This window comes from Girardinichthys multiradiatus, chromosome 8, assembly GCF_021462225.1.
Source record: "Girardinichthys multiradiatus isolate DD_20200921_A chromosome 8, DD_fGirMul_XY1, whole genome shotgun sequence".
Classification (NCBI taxonomy): Eukaryota; Metazoa; Chordata; class Actinopteri; order Cyprinodontiformes; family Goodeidae; genus Girardinichthys; species Girardinichthys multiradiatus.
The window spans coordinates 37,720,427-37,737,199 of record NC_061801.1 but is presented as its reverse complement, the minus strand read 5'-3'; the positions used below and the strand labels follow the sequence as shown (position 1 = coordinate 37,737,199).

The following is a 16,773-nucleotide window of genomic DNA, read 5'->3' as shown; positions in this document are numbered from 1 at the left end:
CAGGCAGTGTAGATGACCAGCAGCGCCTGTGGAAGGTTGTGCTTTTTGAGTTGCAGCAGGAAGTGCAGTCTCTGCTGGGCCTTCTTCTGAACAGTGTGAGGATCATTTCAGGTCCTGCGAAAAGGGTGGTTCCTAGGAACTGGAACGTGTGTTGTTAGAAATGGTAAAGGAAGCTTGTGTGGCAGGTCATCTCTGGAAATCCACTGTCATCTCCACTGTCTTAAGTGGGTTAAGCTCCAGGTGGTTCTGAACACACCAGTGGACCGCAGGTGTTCATGGTTTTCGAGCAGGAGAAGATGCTCCCCAGCCTCACCTGCTGCTCCCGGTTAGTCAGGAAGCTGGTGATCCACTGAAAGGTGGAGGCCAGCACTTTGACCTGGGTGAGCTTCTGGTGGAGGTTCTCTGGGTTGATGGAGTTGAAGGCAGAGCTTAAGTCCACAAACAGGGTCCTGCCTTATACCCCTGGATGGTCAACCTGGTGTAGGATGAAATGTAGTCCCGAACTGACTGTCTGTTGACCTGTTTGCCCAGTAGGCAAATTGCAGGGGTCCAGCAGGGGGCTTGTGAGGTCCTTCAGGATGCTTCAGCACCAGATGCTGAAAGAATTTGTTGACCACAGATGTCAGTTTGACAGCTCTGTAGTCATTTAACCATGATGGTGCATTTCTTGGGGACCAGGATGATGTTGGAACTCTTGAAGCACAAGGGAACCTCACAACTCCAGAGACTTGTTGAAGATCTTAGTGAAGATGGGGGGCCTGCTTGTCAGCGCAGGCTCTCAGGCATGAGGGGAAGACATTATCAGGTCCTGGAGCTTTCCTTGTCTTCTGTTGCTCAAAGAGTCATTTACATCTTCCTCAGATATCTTAAGACCAGACAGGGGGACTGAGAAGAGGTGGTTGGTAGGTGCATGGGAAGCTACTGTGTAAGACCTGGATGAGTTGGTGGAAGGTGTGAACGGCTGCTTTTCAAACCTGCAGTAGAAGCTGTTAAGGTTGCCTGCCAGACAAGGATGGGCTCCTGTAGTTAGTTATATTTTTCAGACCGATCCAAACTGATTTTAGGTCATCTGCTGAGAAGCTATTTGCTAGCCTCATGCTGTAGCTTCTCTTAGCTGCCATGATCTCCTTGGTCAGTTTCATTCATCCACCCATCGTTTTCCACTTACCTGAGTAATTCAGCCATTTAACTACATTTCTCACTTCTATAGAAAAGATTAAATGACATGAATAATTCCAACTAAATACCTACGTTCATGTTGTATGTTATTTAGTATTTTTGGGCTAAAAGTTTCTGATAGAATAACAGTATTTGACCGACGTTGCTTGAGCTGCCACAAGGGGGTGCTAATGTTTCATTTCCTCCACCAGCGGTCCGCGCAGCCACTTTCGGGTCCTGGAGGATGCTGACCCTGGGGGCGGAGTATGAGTACACCTGGGTTCAGTCACCTGACAGGAGGCGGGGGACTTTAAAACGGGTCGAGGAGGACTCGACCCCCTCTGAGGAGACAGACGCTTGTACCGAGAAGTCAATGGAGCCGTCATGGAGAGTCGTCCACGAAGACACCGGCCAGGAGTGCGACACAGTTTTAACCTTAGATGGAGTGAGCAGACCGGCAACGAGAGATGGTGTCCGCCGGGCCGTGTGGAAGCACGACACGCTGAACGACTCCCCGCTGACCCAAAGGTGTGAAAAGCACATCCGCAAACTTAATTTAAAGTTATTAAACTTCTATTTATAAATCAGAAAGAACATTTAGAGACATAACATGACTGACCAGCTTCAGAGGTTTGATGCAAGATTCTCATTGCAGTACAGCAACCAAACCACCAGATGTCACCCTTCTGCAGGGGTGTTCAGCGAGTCCTCGAGAGCTACCATCCTGCAAATTTTAGATGCATCCTGTCGTACAAATTTTTTTTTTTTACCAAGTCAGAGACCGATGATTGTCACTCAGAATCAGCTTTATTATAATCTTGCAAGAGAGAAAGATTTTTACAGCATTGGAGATGCGCTCAGTAGTGCTGCCAGATCATTCTGACTAGACAAAGCAAAGGTTCTCCTTATAAGCTACAACAGTTTTCAAGGTGCCTCTCATGAGACCCAGAGAGAGAGAGGAACAGAGAGAGAAACCTGTTGTTCTAGACATAATCTTAACAGTGTGGCGTACATATTATCTCACACAGCTGCAAGCAGAAGGCTGAGAAACCATTAGTCTAAGACTAAATAAGAGAAGAATGGAACAACAATGAGGGGTTCTAATACTGTTGTCAGTTCCTGTAGTATCAGAGCAAATCAAGCAAGGCACTAAAATTTCCATAACAATCCCTTCAACACACTGGAACCAAATGAATATAATCTCTCATCAGGATGTCAGTCAGCTCTGCAGAGACCTGGTGACGAACCATTCATTTGGTTCAGGTGTGTTGGAGAGGAAACGCATCTAAACGTTGCAGAATATTAGCTCTGCAGGACAGAGCATGGGCATCCCTGCCTTAAGGGTTAAGGTTCTGCATGTTTTTAGTGTGTCCCTGCTTCAAAGCAGCTCAGAGAAAAGGCTAAATGACTTCTACAGCATAGCACCAAGTTCTGCAGAGGCCTGCTAATGCATTGTTTATGTGATCCAGGTGTGTTGAACCACGGAAACATCTGAAACATGCAGAAGATCATGGACGCCACTGCCTGGTCGCCTTGAAAGAATAGTGGTTGTTTCAACTGAAAAGTTTATTTAAATTGAATTAAAAAACATTAATATTCATGCTCACTGGGAGGTGAAAACGTTTGACACATGATTCATTCTTGGAAACAAAAACTGTACCAAACGTTGTGGTTATTTGCACAGACGAGTAAATTAGTCCACATTTTACTTGAAAGTTTGAAATTTCAGAACATGATAATCAACCAATGGTTTCTCTGAAGGTCTTAGAATGATGTAAACATTACCCCAAAGCCAGGACTAATAATCATCAGCAATGACCTTAGAGAAGCAACAGCTGATGTCCTTCAGTCTGGGAGGGGTTATAAGGACAAACAATGAGCAATCCAAATAGTTTCTAAAATTAGGCCAACATTACCAACATGTCAGGTTGGAAAGACATCAGGAATGGCCTCAGAGAAGCAACCGTTGCTGCCCATCATTCATTTCTAAACAGATTTCTGGTTGTTTTTCTATCTTTTCATCCATACCTCATGCCAGTTGCCAAGCCAGGAAGTGGAGAAGTGATGGTATGAAAAATATAATGTCCCAGTCAAAGTCCAGACCTCAACCAAATTTAAATATTGTGGTGGGGCTTTTAGAGAATTGTGCAGAAATAAATGTGGGTGAAGCTCAATGAGCTGAAGCAACAATGTGGACTAGAACAGTTCCATGGAAGGTCATTTAGAAAATGATTACTACTGTTAATTTTAATATTTCATTATTTACAGATCTTAGAAATGAGGCATTTCTTTTACAGTGACTGCATGTTAACTACAAGTGACCATATTTTCTCCGTATTGTGCTGGTAGGAAAATAAACAGAGGCTGATGTTTGGACCCGCTGGGTTCCTCTAAACTTCATTAGGTTCCTCCGGCTCTAATAAGCGGCGTCTGTGCGCTCCCGTCAGCGATAGGTCCGCTCTGGTCACATGCGCGCCTCCTTACGCTCCTCAGAGGAGTCGCTTTTTCATCCAGCGATCAAACAGGAATCACAGGACCTTGGCTCCTGTTGGGATTTTTATTTTTTCGATTTTTGGAGCTGTTCCAGGCTGGGAGGGAAAGAGGAGTCATTTTTTCCTTCTTGAGCTGACAGTGAACGTTTCAACTGGTGTTTGGACGCGATGTTGTCAGGATTTGGGGCTGAGGCAGGGTGATCAGGTTTGGTTTTTCCTCCATCTGAAGCTCTTTCCTGATGTGGATGCAACAGCCTCTATGAAAGTTAAATGTATTTTATTAGTTTTCCCTGAGGATGAATAAATGGAAAGGATCAGGATAAGGTGGTTTGCAGTGAGGCCACCCATTTTTCCTCTTTTATTCCCCAAACGCGGTCCTCTCTCCATTTATAACGCCAGGCAGTGGTTTTGGATGAAGCGTGCATGTGGTGATGCGTCTCCCCTTCATTCCCACTGACACCAGTTTGGATCTCCCCTCTTGTCGGATCTGTGCCTTTCCAGAATGGCTCGCTTCGCAGACGATCTACCCACCCGCTATGGAGGAAGCGCGGGCGGCGCAGGGAGAGGCGGACCGGGCGCCGGGAGAGGAGGCGCCCGGGGCGGCGGCGGTGGGCAGAGGATGTACAAGCAGTCGATGGCCCAGAGAGCCCGAACCATGGCTATTTACAACCCGAACCCTGTCAAGCAGAACTGCTTCACGGTCAACCGCTCCCTGTTCATCTTCCGTGAGGACAACCTCATCAGGAAGTATGCAAAGCGAATAACAGAGTGGCCATATCCTTCCTGAGCAGGTTGACAGTCATTGTGAAACATGCACATATTTTATATTGAGTCGCTTAAATATTCTCTGTCAGTTTGGAGTTTCTGTCGAACAGTTCTGCGCTCCAGCCTCCGCTTTTATCCATCTGCTCTGGCTGCACCTGCCGCTCCTTATCTCTGTTTAACCGGACACAACAATGTTTTGCTCAGCAGGTGAAAAGAGCTCATTGTGTTTCCATCTTTGGCTGATATGTTCCTTTTGTCAAAATGTCACCTGCCAGGCCTTCACAGCAGTTTTAGTTAATGATCAGATATTTATCCTGATTACAGCTTCGGGTTGACAGAGATGAGTAATCGGTGCAAAGACGGCCTTTATCTGGTCACTCTTCACTTTTATCTCCTTCGGTTGTGCAGAAATTATGGCAAGAAAGCCTAAACTACATGTCAGTGACTTCAGCACCGCCTTGTTATCGTAGAGTTCCTCTCCATGGTGCTGAACTCGCCCACGCTGCTCTTCATCACTACAAAAAATGTCCACTTCAGAAACCAAAACCTCACCATGTTGCTCATTCGCTTTTAAAGTTGAGGAGGAAAATGTTGCAGATATATATTACTGATATACTACAAACATTTTCTTCTGATCATGTTGAGAATTATGGCTTACAGCTAATGAAAACCCATAGTTCGTTTTCTTATAAAACTGAAATCCCATTTGAGTGACTTTGGTCAAAGAAATGTTATGTTGTGACCATGTTATGGTCGAGGATCATGCTGACTAGACAGAAATCCTGCGAACAGTCAATGACGCCCTCCACAAGGAGAGGAAAAAAGTCATGGCTTAAAAAGCTGGCGACTGAAAGTGAGGCATTCCTGTACAAAAAAAAAAAGAAAAGATTTGTGGAAGGAAAAACTGCGGTAGAAAAGGCTGATAACTACAGTCAATAAAGGATTGTAAAGCAAAATCCATTCAAGAGTTTGGGGGAGATTTATAATGTGTAAACTGCAGCTGAAGTCCAGTTAAGTTGCCACCAGAAATATTTAGCTAGGATGTGGGCTGCAGCATCAGAAGTGTTGAACCTGTCTGTCCTTTCAGATGAACGTAAGTTTAGCCCTTTATTTGAACCTCATTGTCCTAAAGTCTGGAGGAAGAGAGGAGAGGAACAGAATCCAAGATGAATTATTTCCAGTTTGACTTTTCCTGGTCAGTGGTGATGTGAGAAGCCGTGTCATTGGCTGGTGCTGGTCCATTTATGTTTAATCAAATCCAAAGTCTCGGCAGCATTCTAACAGGACAATTCACAGCACTTCATGCTTCCTTCTGCTGACAAGCTCTATGGAGTTGCTAATTTCACTTTCCCGCAGGACTTGGTACCGGCTCACGCTGCTGAAGGTACCAAGAGCTGGTTCAATGACCATGGTGTTGCTATGCTTGACCTGAACCTTATGGATAATCTATAGAGTTCTGTTAAGAGGAAGATGAGAGACACTAGAACCAACAATGAAGATGAGCTGAAAACCATCAAATTAACCTGAGTGTCTTGAACAACTCGTTAGAGCCACAGGCTGATGGCCTCGATGCCACGCTGCACTGATGCAGCCAATCATGCAGAAGGAGCTCCAACCAATTATTCCTGCACTGTCCAGTACATCAGCATACTTTACTGTGGGTTTATACACCTTTGTTAGAGGTCCAAGGAATTATTTTAAGTATTTCAGAATCTGAATTTTGGGTTTTCATTACAAATGTCACTATTTTAATTTAATTAGAGAAATAAAACTTTTCGATAATATCTCAAGACATTGAGATGTACCTGTCTTACCAAAACAGACATAAAATACACCAGAGAGCAGCTTGAATAGAGAGTGAACGCCTTGCCTTGTAGTGCAGATATATTTGACAGTGTTTACAAAATAAACAGTTTCCTTTTAGATCCTAACTGTATTTCAGGTGAAAAAACTGAAGAGTTACCCCTCTTTATAGCCCTGTACTCCAGCCATACTGCAAAAATAGAAACCCCATTTTGAGTTTAAAACGACTGACATTTTATTTGAATTCCTTTTATGGTTTTCATGCAATCACAGTTTAGGTTTTATGGTTTTTAGGGGGATTTTCCACAGAATGTTCAGCTTAATGTTCAGTTTAGAATGTCACCCACACCAGGATTTAAAAGTATAATATATAAAAACACTTTGATTTAAACTATTGTCCTGCTCATAATTCCTTTATCTCCAATTAACACATCAAAACAGACATTTTGTCTTTGTTTTCGGTCAGATCTCCCTAGAATGCAACAAGGACACAATCGGCCTCACATTCACTACCTTAACTTCTCCATAAAACACTGTAGGCATTTATCCATGGCCTCCAGAACATCCCGCCCCTACCAGAAAACGTTCACTGGTACTCTTCAAATTAGGAGTTCAAGTCTGTCATAGGCCGGATTATTACAGAAGTAGGTTCTAAATTATTGACAAAGTTAACTTATGCTTAATCTTTGGGAACTGGCACCCTTCAGAATATGTTCTGAAATGTTGGGTTTCAATTATACAACACAGTTAATGAGTTAATAATGTAGCTGTGTGTTGGAAATCTTTTTGAACGTACGCTTAGTAAAATATAGAAAATGCACAGTTAAACTAATGTTCTCTGTGTTTTGTAAGATTGTGTAATGAGTTTTCTTGTGGAAACGCACCATTTGCCTTGAAAATAACTCAATTATTTGAATTTCCAAGTAACTGTCTTTCATATTTTCTTAGGAAAATCACTCTGGCTAATTAAATCTCTTTTTACAGTGAAATGGTTGGGACCGGGAAGTTGGATCTTTGGTGACAAACCTGAGCAGACAGCTGGATCTGCACTGTAGGCAACAGTGACAATTAGCTGTAATAAGAAAAAACAAACAAAGAAACTGTTGCTATCAGGATATCTGTGCCTTCTGGGTTGTAAAAAACTAAACCACCTACTCCACTCAGTACTAAAATACAATGATAAAAATACCCAGAAAAGATCTCAAAATCAATGTCAAGAGTAAAGAAAACAGTTTCTGCTTGACTCATTCTATTAGTTGGCTTTCCTTATGGATAATAGACAAACATCCATGCTGTTTTAGTTACAACCCCCTATTGAGTAATGCATGAGTCCTCAATAAGCCCTGACCCTCAGGCGCCAACCCAATGAATGTGGACTGCAGAATGAGATGACAATTCAAAAAGATTGTACTCAGTCAACCATCTGGAAGGTTTCTACCTTAGTGGACAGAAAGCAACAGAGTTTTGATTTTATGTTTATCTTATATTAGCATGCTGGATGGTTTATTTTCCACAGCTATTGTGCAACCTTGTTTTGTTTTTATGTCTGTCTCATTTATTGATTTTGCTCCATAAATGTAGCCATGTCAATGCTATAATGCTATAAATATGTCCTGAATAATCCTTAACCCTCACACTCCATTTGAGTACATGATCCTGGCAACGATTATCGCCAACTGCATCGTCTTGGCATTGGAGCAACATCTACCCGCTAGTGACAAGACGCCGATGTCGGAACGCCTGGTGAGTGCATGGATTTGAAACCCAACTCCTATTTTCCTGTTATTGTGGATGTGTTTTCACCAGAATAGCTTTATGCTGCATCTCTAGCAGTTTGCACGTCAACAATGCCGCCATGTTGAAGAGCGTAGACAGAACTGTTGTGCACTTTTGTTTTTATTTCAAATTATTTCCTTTAAATATGATTATTGTCATTAGTTAAAGCTTTTAGGGCAGAATTATTTTATGCACCTAAAATATTGTCTCTGCTACTTACTGTTGTGTTACATAAATTACTGTAGAGGACATATTTCCTTTCTACAATTACAGTTTTATGTATTTTATCCCTAATTGTTCAATGATTTAAATAAATATGGGACTATGCATCACAGGTCAAAAGTTACTGGAACATACAAGAAAGTACACAGTAAGTCCCTGGAAAGCAACCTTTCAGTTCTGTAAAAATGGTAAAAATAGCTTTTGATGGAAAACTGTTAGTGTCAAAAAATAATTTGTAAGTTCATAAATTATCTTAGTTATCTTATTAACTTGTAATATCTTCAAAAGTAACCTGTAGATTTTTAGATCCGTGAAATGAACTGCAGGTTTAGTTACAATGACCTGCAGGTTCCAGGAAAGTAACATGCAGGTTCCAGGAAAGTAACATGCAGGTTCCAGGAAAGTAACCTGCATGTTCCAGAAAAGTAACCTGTAGGTTCTAGGAAAGTAACCTGCAGGTTCCAGGAAAGTAACCTGTAGGTTCCAGGAAAGTAACCTGCAGGTTCCAGGAAAGTAACCTGCAGGTTCCAGGAAAGTAACCTGCAGGTTCCAGGAAAGTAACCTGCAGGTTCCAGGAAAGTAACCTGCAGGTTCCAGGAAAGTAACCTGTAGGTTCCAGGAAAGTAACCTGTAGGTTCCAGGAAAGTAACCTGTAGGTTCCAGGAAAGTAACCTGCAGGTTCCAGGAAAGTAACCTGTAGGTTCCAGGAAAGTAACCTGTAGGTTCCAGGAAAGTAACCTGCAGGTTCCAGGAAAGTAACCTGTAGGTTCCAGGAAAGTAACCTGCAGGTTCCAGGAAAGTAACCTGCAGGTTCCAGGAAAGTAACCTGTAGGTTCCAGGAAAGTAACCTGTAGGTTCCAGGAAAGTAACCTGTAGGTTCCAGGAAAGTAACCTGTAGGTTCCATAATTCAACCAGTAACTTCGGAAAAAGTAACTTCTAAATTCTAACATGCAAGTTCCAGGTAGGGTACAGAAGTTAGCTTGTAATTTTTTAAACGTAACCTCAAAGTTCTCTTAAAGTAAGCTAAAGGTTCTTTTAAAGAAACCTGTAAGTTCAGGTTAAGTTCTGGAGACCAAAATGTAAATTTATTGCCAGTTACCTGAAGGCTCCCTGACAGTAATCTGTAAGTTTGGGGTATAGTCTAGAAACTATCCTGAAAGTTCTTTGAAAGTAACCTGTAGGTTCTGTAAAAGGAAAAAACCAGGAAACCCATGTTTAAATTCCATAAAAATCATCTGTACGTTCAGGGTGGGCTCTGAAAACTCACCTTTAAGTTCTGTGACAGTAACCTGTATGTTCTTTGAAAGTAAGATGTACATATTTTAAAAAGAAATGATAAGTTCAGGGTAAGTTTTTCGAAATTATTCTGCAAGCTTTCTGACAGTAACCTACATTTGTTGTAAAAGTAACCTGTAAACTCCAGAAACTAATCTGTGAATTATTTGTCAGGAAGCTGTAGATTGAGGACACATTTTGGGAATTAATCTGTCAATTCCATGTGGGTTCCCTGAAAGTAACCTGTAAGTTAATGGTGAGTTCTAGTTATTCATTTGTAAGTTCAGTGAGAGTACCCTGTAATGTCTGAGTAATTTCTATAAATAACCTCAAACTTCTGTGAAAGTAAATTCCGAGTTCTTTAAAAGTAACCTCTTAGCTTTTGAGTATGTCATCCAAAAGGCAGCCTCTACATTTTGGAAAGTGATTGTAGGTTCTGTGAAAGTAACCTGTTGGTTCAGGATAAATCCTTTAAACAGATCTGTAATTTCCAGAAATGAGTCCATAAATTCTGTGAAAGTAACCCAATAAGTTATTCGGAAGATAAACTGTAAGATTCGGAAAGCGTGTCTTATTCCCAACATAATGGACATATTAACGTGTTACAGTTGCTGACTGAACAATTCAGGGCAGCATCCAGCTGTTTTTACACCTACAGTTAGAAGGCTCCTTAGTTTTACATTTTAAAATCTAACATGTTCCAGTTTGATTACAGTAGTGTATTATTTTTACTCCACTGCTTGATCCATCCTGCTCATATCTTGTCACTTTGCAGATTCTCCGTTATCTAGTTTTAAGCCCCTGCTTTGGCTTTTCTTGCATCTCTTTGCATCATCTGGAACAAATGTGAGTTTGGACAGCCACAAAACGAAAGATGCACAGCAGAAAAATCAGTGACGTCCATCCAGCTTCAGCCTTCAGCATTTTCCACCCTCTTGTTGTTGAAGATTGTTGCAGCTTCAGGAGGTTTGCAACGCTTTCATGGCTTCACATTTTACAGTAAAGAGCAACAGCCTGACATGGAGGGAAGAAATGTTGCATTTTTATTTATTCTGATGGCTTGGAGGAGATTCCAGCTATGAAAGGTGGTATTCAGCACATGAAGTGATTAGCGAGGCTACACAAAGAGGAAAAACAAGTATCCTCTTTGCCTCCTCCACCTCGAGGATGTAACATGACAAGATGGCTTTTAATTAGAACCAGGGATCAGCCATAATACAGTGAAGCTCTGTCAACAGACCAGCAGGCGTGCTGTAAGTGGAGGTGGTGCTGGCTAAGTGTGCTTCAGATTCATCGCTGGTCTATAGTGCTTTGGTCCTTGGAGAATTCCTCGACTGTTTTCAGAATATGTATCTATTAATTTATCTTCTATAGATGCTTACACAACTAGTGAGGGTTTTATTGATGTTGCTCCATAACTCTCATAAAATGGGACCTTTTGTTTATTCATCCAAAATAACCCAGTTTGAATCACATTTAGATGATTGTTAGGGATGCATGAATCCTATCAATCACTTATGTTTTCTAAGAACTGAATATTTTTTATATTTTATTTTTATTTTTATCTCCTGTACAGCGCCTCCCCGAGAATGCATAAGTGGCTTTGTAGATAGCTGGGATGGGCTGGTTTTCAGCTGGCTTGTCCAGTAACCAGCAGAGCTGTCCTTCTGTCTGACTTCCACTTTTCGGAAACAGGTCGAGGAGGAAAACCCAGACATGGTGATGCTCTCCAACTCATTCTGGGGCGAACCCAAGATGTTCTTAGGCTGGAAAGCATATATAGTCCCTCCGGCGAGTTCTGGGAAGCTCAGTTTCTGCCTCAAAGGAAGGAGTTCAAATATCTTGTCTTTTTCTGAAGTTGTAGTTAGATGGAGCAAGAGATGGCTGGATGTTTCTGAACCTTGTCTGTAGAAATATGTGCATTGTGTCAGTCTGTTGTGTTGAGCTAAAAGGTGTCCAGTCTAGGCTAGTGGATACAGGTCATGACTGAAAGAACAAAATCCTTGATAAGAACAGCAGGAATGAACTTCTTCTGTAGGAAGGTCATAGAGTTGATCTAATGAGCTCTGCCATCTGGGGGAGCTCAGAGTAAAACTGATGATATTCTGCACTGAAACAACTTAGCTGAGGTGGCTTGGAAATTTGATCAGGATGGATCTGAGATGCTTCCCTCCAGAGGTTTTCAGCACATGTCCCACAGCTTAGAGCAAGCTGGAGAGTAAAGTGAAGGCCTTGTGCATCATCAGGAACAAGCTGGAGATGGCAGACATGAGGATGTTAACATTTTCATTAGGAGTGAATTAAAATGGAAAGTCCATCAGAGAGATAACTCTGTGGTTTGGAGACGATAGATGTCATGAAGCAATATTCAGCATGGATCAAAAGTGGAATCGGCGCACAAAACTGCAATCAGTGCATCTGTGATGTCTCTGGATGTTTGTTGCTTTCAGCCAGGGCTTTGAGAAGGTCACATTTCTTGTTACCTTCCAGCTCGTCATGCTGCTCTAATGTGATTATTTGCATTGTTGGATGGATGGATGTAACGGGGGTTGGGGGAGGGGATGTCTTTCAGGTTGTAGTATGCTGGGAGCAACAGCGGGGGAGGGAGGTTACGGTCGGCATGAGACACGCTCGGCTGTAGGCTCTCGGAAATATTAGTGGAGGCAAAGTGTCACAGTGATCCAGCTTTTTCACTTGCAGCGATGCTCAGGGCGAGTTTAGCCACACGGTGGGAATTATCAGGAAGCTGTGACACTATCAGGAAACACCGGGGTAATGAAATAAATCACGCTCCATCCGTGTTCCAGCAGTTGTGTTGGGATTAAGTATTTTCTCATTCATAGAGGTGGGTTCACCCATTTTAGACTCCACTGTGCTTTTCATGTGGTGAAATACTGCAAAAAAATACTTTCTCTGTGTTTTTTGACCTTTGTCTTAACAAACATGTTTTCTAATTAAGTTGTAATTAAGTTGTAATAAAGTTAAAAGGCCCAGGAGTTGTTTTTAATTCTCCTACCATCATTCCCTAACCTTGTGACTTTTTGAAATACGGTCAAGCAATATAGATTAGGAAAAATAAAACCAGGATCTACTCTCCCAGATGGTTCGGCTGAACCCAGTGGCTTGGCCCATTCGCCTTCAAAGTCTGTTGTTTTGGCTTGGTTAAAGGGTTCTTTTCCACTGCCTCAGCAGAGGTTGCCCTTCGTCCATCCTGTCTTTTGCACGTGACGTTTTCCTGCTTTCAGCTGAAGTTAAATAGTTGAATGCATTCTGTGATCTATTGGACCACGTTTGTGTTTTATGATCTGTTTGTTTGATTGTTTGTTACTGAATTGGCTTTATTAAAGCTCCTGCATTTCAGCTCACAGACAGGAGCTACATACAGTACCTTACAAAAGTATTCATACCCCTTAAAATTCTGTGTTTCATTAGGATTTTATGTGATAGACCAACACATAATAGGGCATACCAGGTACATGAAAGGACGTTGTTTGAAAAACAATCTGAAAAGTGTGGTGTACAGAGTCAAAATTTCACCCATTCTTACCCACGTTCAGTCAGATTGGATGCAGAGTGTCTGTGAACATCAGTTTTCATGCCACAGATCAAGTGAATTCAGGCCTGGACTTTGACTGGGTCACATGAATATGCTTTGGTCTGCAACCGTTACAACCCAAGGAGCCATTTTTGCTCCCAGTCCAGCTAAATAAAACTAATTAAAAGCCGCTAATGTTACACAACTTTTTAAAAAGGCAGCTCGATCCATGTTCCCATCCGCTGTGACCAGCACCTGCTCAAGAAAACCATCCACCGTAGCATGATAATGCCACCACCATGTTTTTAGGGTGTTGTGTAGTGTTAGATTTCCAGAAAGTTTAAGTTTGGTCTCATTGGACTAGAGCACTGTCTGACACTTGTTTGCAGTTAAGCAAGCAGCTGCAACCTACATGGCTGTAGAAAAATGGATTGGGATTTTGCTTTAGAACCTAACCCTGCTTTAAACCTCCCCAGAACTTCCTCCCTGACCTGTCTGCTGTGTTCCTTGGTCTCCATGATGCTGTTTGTTCTTTAACCAACCTCTGAGACCAGAAACAGAACAGCTGAATTTATACTGAGGTTCAATTACACACATTTACTATTTAGGGGACTTTTAAAAGGCAGTTTATTGCCTCATATTTTATTTAAGGGTTTTAGAGTAAAAAGGGAGCTGAATTTAAGAGTATGCCACACTTGAAAACTGTGTATCATTTTCCTCCCACTTCACAGTTATCATTGCTTAGTGTTACACACAGTGAAATCACAGTGAAATTCATTGCAATTTGTGGTTAAAAAGTGACAACTGAAAAGGTTCAAAGGGTCTGAATACTTTTGTGAGCAGCTGTATGTTTCTCCTTCTCTCCCTCACTATCTGGTTCTCTTAATGCTTCATTAAACGCACTCAGACCTCTTAGAAAAACAACCAATCTCCTTCTCCCCGTCTTTCTTCAGGACGACACAGAGCCCTATTTTATTGGAATATTCTGCTTCGAGGCTGCCATTAAGATTATCGCCCTGGGCTTCGCGTTTCACAAAGGCTCCTACCTCCGCAACGGCTGGAATGTAATGGACTTCGTGGTCGTCCTCACAGGGTAAGCCCCCTATTCCCTCCTTCCCTCCATCCCTCCCGATGGATGTCGTAATTAAAAGAGTGGTTTCTTTTTCCCTCTCTGGGATCAAGCCTTGGTCTTTACAGCAGCTGTTTTCAGGCGTGAATGTTGTTCAACAAGTGACCCATTCAAAGATTACATCACCATTATGATGATGCATAAAAGTACAGATTTCGTCTGTTATTTTTTTTTTTTTTGTCACACTTAAATGTTTCAGCTTTCAAACTAATTTTAACGTCACACAAAAATACCCAGAGTTCCACCCCTGCATGACTTTTACATCACTGTGGAGGAATTTTGGCCCACTCTTCTTTGCAGAATAGCTTTAATTTTGGCCCTCTATGCCACCTCATCTGAATCAGACTTTGTCTAGGCCACTCAAACATGTTCATCGTGTTTCATTTTTTGAGCCATTCAGAGGTTGACTTGACGGTGAGCTTCAGTGTCCTGCTGCATAAGTATGCTTGAGCTTAAGATCCCTAACTGATGGCTGGACAGTCTGCGTCAGGATTTCTTGATGGAGAGCAGAATTCTGGATTCCCCCGACCATCATACTACCACCACCGTGTTTGACTGGTGCTTTGATGTTCTTTTTCTCAAATTCTGTGTTAGTTCTAGATCTAGAACAGGATGCACACCTTCCAAAAAGTTCCACAGAATATTTTCCCACATGTTTTGAGGATCGTCAAGATGTTTTTGGTAATTGTGAGATGGGCCTTTGTTCTTTTTGATCAGCAGTGGTTTTGTCCTTGGAACTCTCCCATAGAGGCCATTTCCTCCAGTCTCTCTTTCTTATAGTTGAATCATGAACTCTGATCTTAACTGAGTCAAGCAAGGCACACAGAGTTTCAGATGTTATTCTGGGTTCTTGTGTGACCTTCTGGATGAGTTGCTGATGCACTCCTCAAGTGTTGTTAAGATCTTTTAGCCTACTTCAGGTTGTCGGACAGGTTCCAAATAAATGGTTTGGTCTTGCAGTAATCAGGGCTGTGTGTTTCTGGTGAAACTGAACCAAAACAATGTGGTTAGTCAAAGATTCATTGGTTCATGATTCACACAGACAAGGCCAGGTTGGTTTGAATCTCCTTTTTTTATTTCTTCAGGTTTTCTTTTGTTGATATTAACATTTGTTTGATAACCAGAAACATTTAAGTGTGAGAACAAAACTGAAGAAATCTGTAAGGGAGCAAATACTTTTTCACAGCTCTGTATTTAATGCTTCTGTACTACTACTACTGATTAAACCACACATTTTCCCAAAGCACAAAGTCTATGATAAAATGGTTTTCCAAAGTTATTGAACTGATTTCTGGCTGCTTACTGACCTTTTCTGTTAAGGGTTTGCTTTGGAGCTGATCTTCATGTGTCTCAACCATAATGTTTCTGTTCTGGCACTTCTGGATCTCACTGCTGTCTTTTAAATGGTTGTTTGGGTAATTCTTCTTCAGATTTTGCTTCTAAAGCTTTAGGAGGAGTTGTTTATCTCTGAACGGTGGTGCACTGCAACGAGGTTGTGTGGGTTTGTTCCAGTGTAGAGTTGGCATCTTCAGCTACTCTGGTTTCCTCTGGTCTCCCAGAAAGATGCATGTTAGGTTGACTGCTTACTCTAAATTGCCCTCAGGTGGGAGTGTGGATGGTCTCTTTGCGTCGCCCTGTGATTGACCAGGGAACTGTCCTCATCTCTCTGCTCTGTGTTTACCTCTTGGTACTATAGCTAAATATCTGCTTTTCAAATCTCCAGAGATGGATAGTAGAAAAGTATTGGTCAAATAGACCTCAGAGTCGTGTAACTGATGCTTTTATAGCCAAAAGTTGTGTTTTCTTTCCTTGTTGAGCAGCTTTTAGCGGGTGCCTGGTGGGGAAGTTGTCATACTCTGGGGATTGGAGATGGGGCTGCATGTAACATATAATGGCCAACAACACTTAATATTTGGAAGGAGTCGAAGGCATTCAGTAACAAAGTAGCCATCAAACTAACTGCAGTAAATCTCAGACCTTCCCAGATATTTGAACAGAAAATAAGTGAACCTTTCTGTCGGGGTGTGACATTTTTGGACTTTGTTTGTGGTTTTGTGTTTAGTTACTTTTCATTCTAGGATGTTTATATTTAGTATTTTGGTAGTTGTGGTTGTTTGTTATTTCCCCTTGCTCCTGATTCTTTATTTCCTCCTAGTGTTAGGTTGTAGTTTCTCCCTCCTCGTTCATAGCTCCTTTAGTTATTGTTGTTATCTTAGTATGATTTTCTCTTTGTTGTCATTGTTGTTATTATTATGATTATTATTATTTATTATTATTGTGCTCTCTGTTTACTTTAGGTTATGATTATTCTTGACTCTTATGCTTCATTTGATTATTTTGTTTATAGCTTCGTTTCGGTATTGTTAGTCACTTCACCCATGCTATAGTCTTTGTATTTATTTCACCTGTTCCTTCTGCCTCCCTGCTTCATTGTCACACCTGTTCTTACTTCCTTTGATTACCTGCCTTTGTCTCCCTCAGTATATTTGTTGGTTTTGTTTCATTGTGTGTTGCTGGTTCCTTCTGTTGCACTCCGTTCACAACCGCTGATTAAGTTCAGTTTTTGCTACGTTCCTGCAGTGAGTATTCAAGTAAGTTTGGATTTGTCTCATGCTTG

At 41.6% G+C, this 16,773-nt stretch overlaps 1 protein-coding gene across 1 annotated transcript in view; it reads left to right on the top strand.

Moving 5' to 3' along the window:
- Positions 1–7,860: 7,860 nt before the first annotated feature.
- cacna1bb (calcium channel, voltage-dependent, N type, alpha 1B subunit, b) overlaps positions 7,861–16,773 on the top strand; it is a 214,162-nt gene continuing 205,249 nt past the window's right edge. The window contains exons 1-2 of the mRNA XM_047372543.1: positions 7,861–7,961; positions 13,981–14,120. Coding sequence (XP_047228499.1) covers positions 7,869–7,961; positions 13,981–14,120 — 233 coding nt within the window. The 5' untranslated portion in view covers positions 7,861–7,868. The remainder of the gene's footprint in view (positions 7,962–13,980; positions 14,121–16,773) is intronic.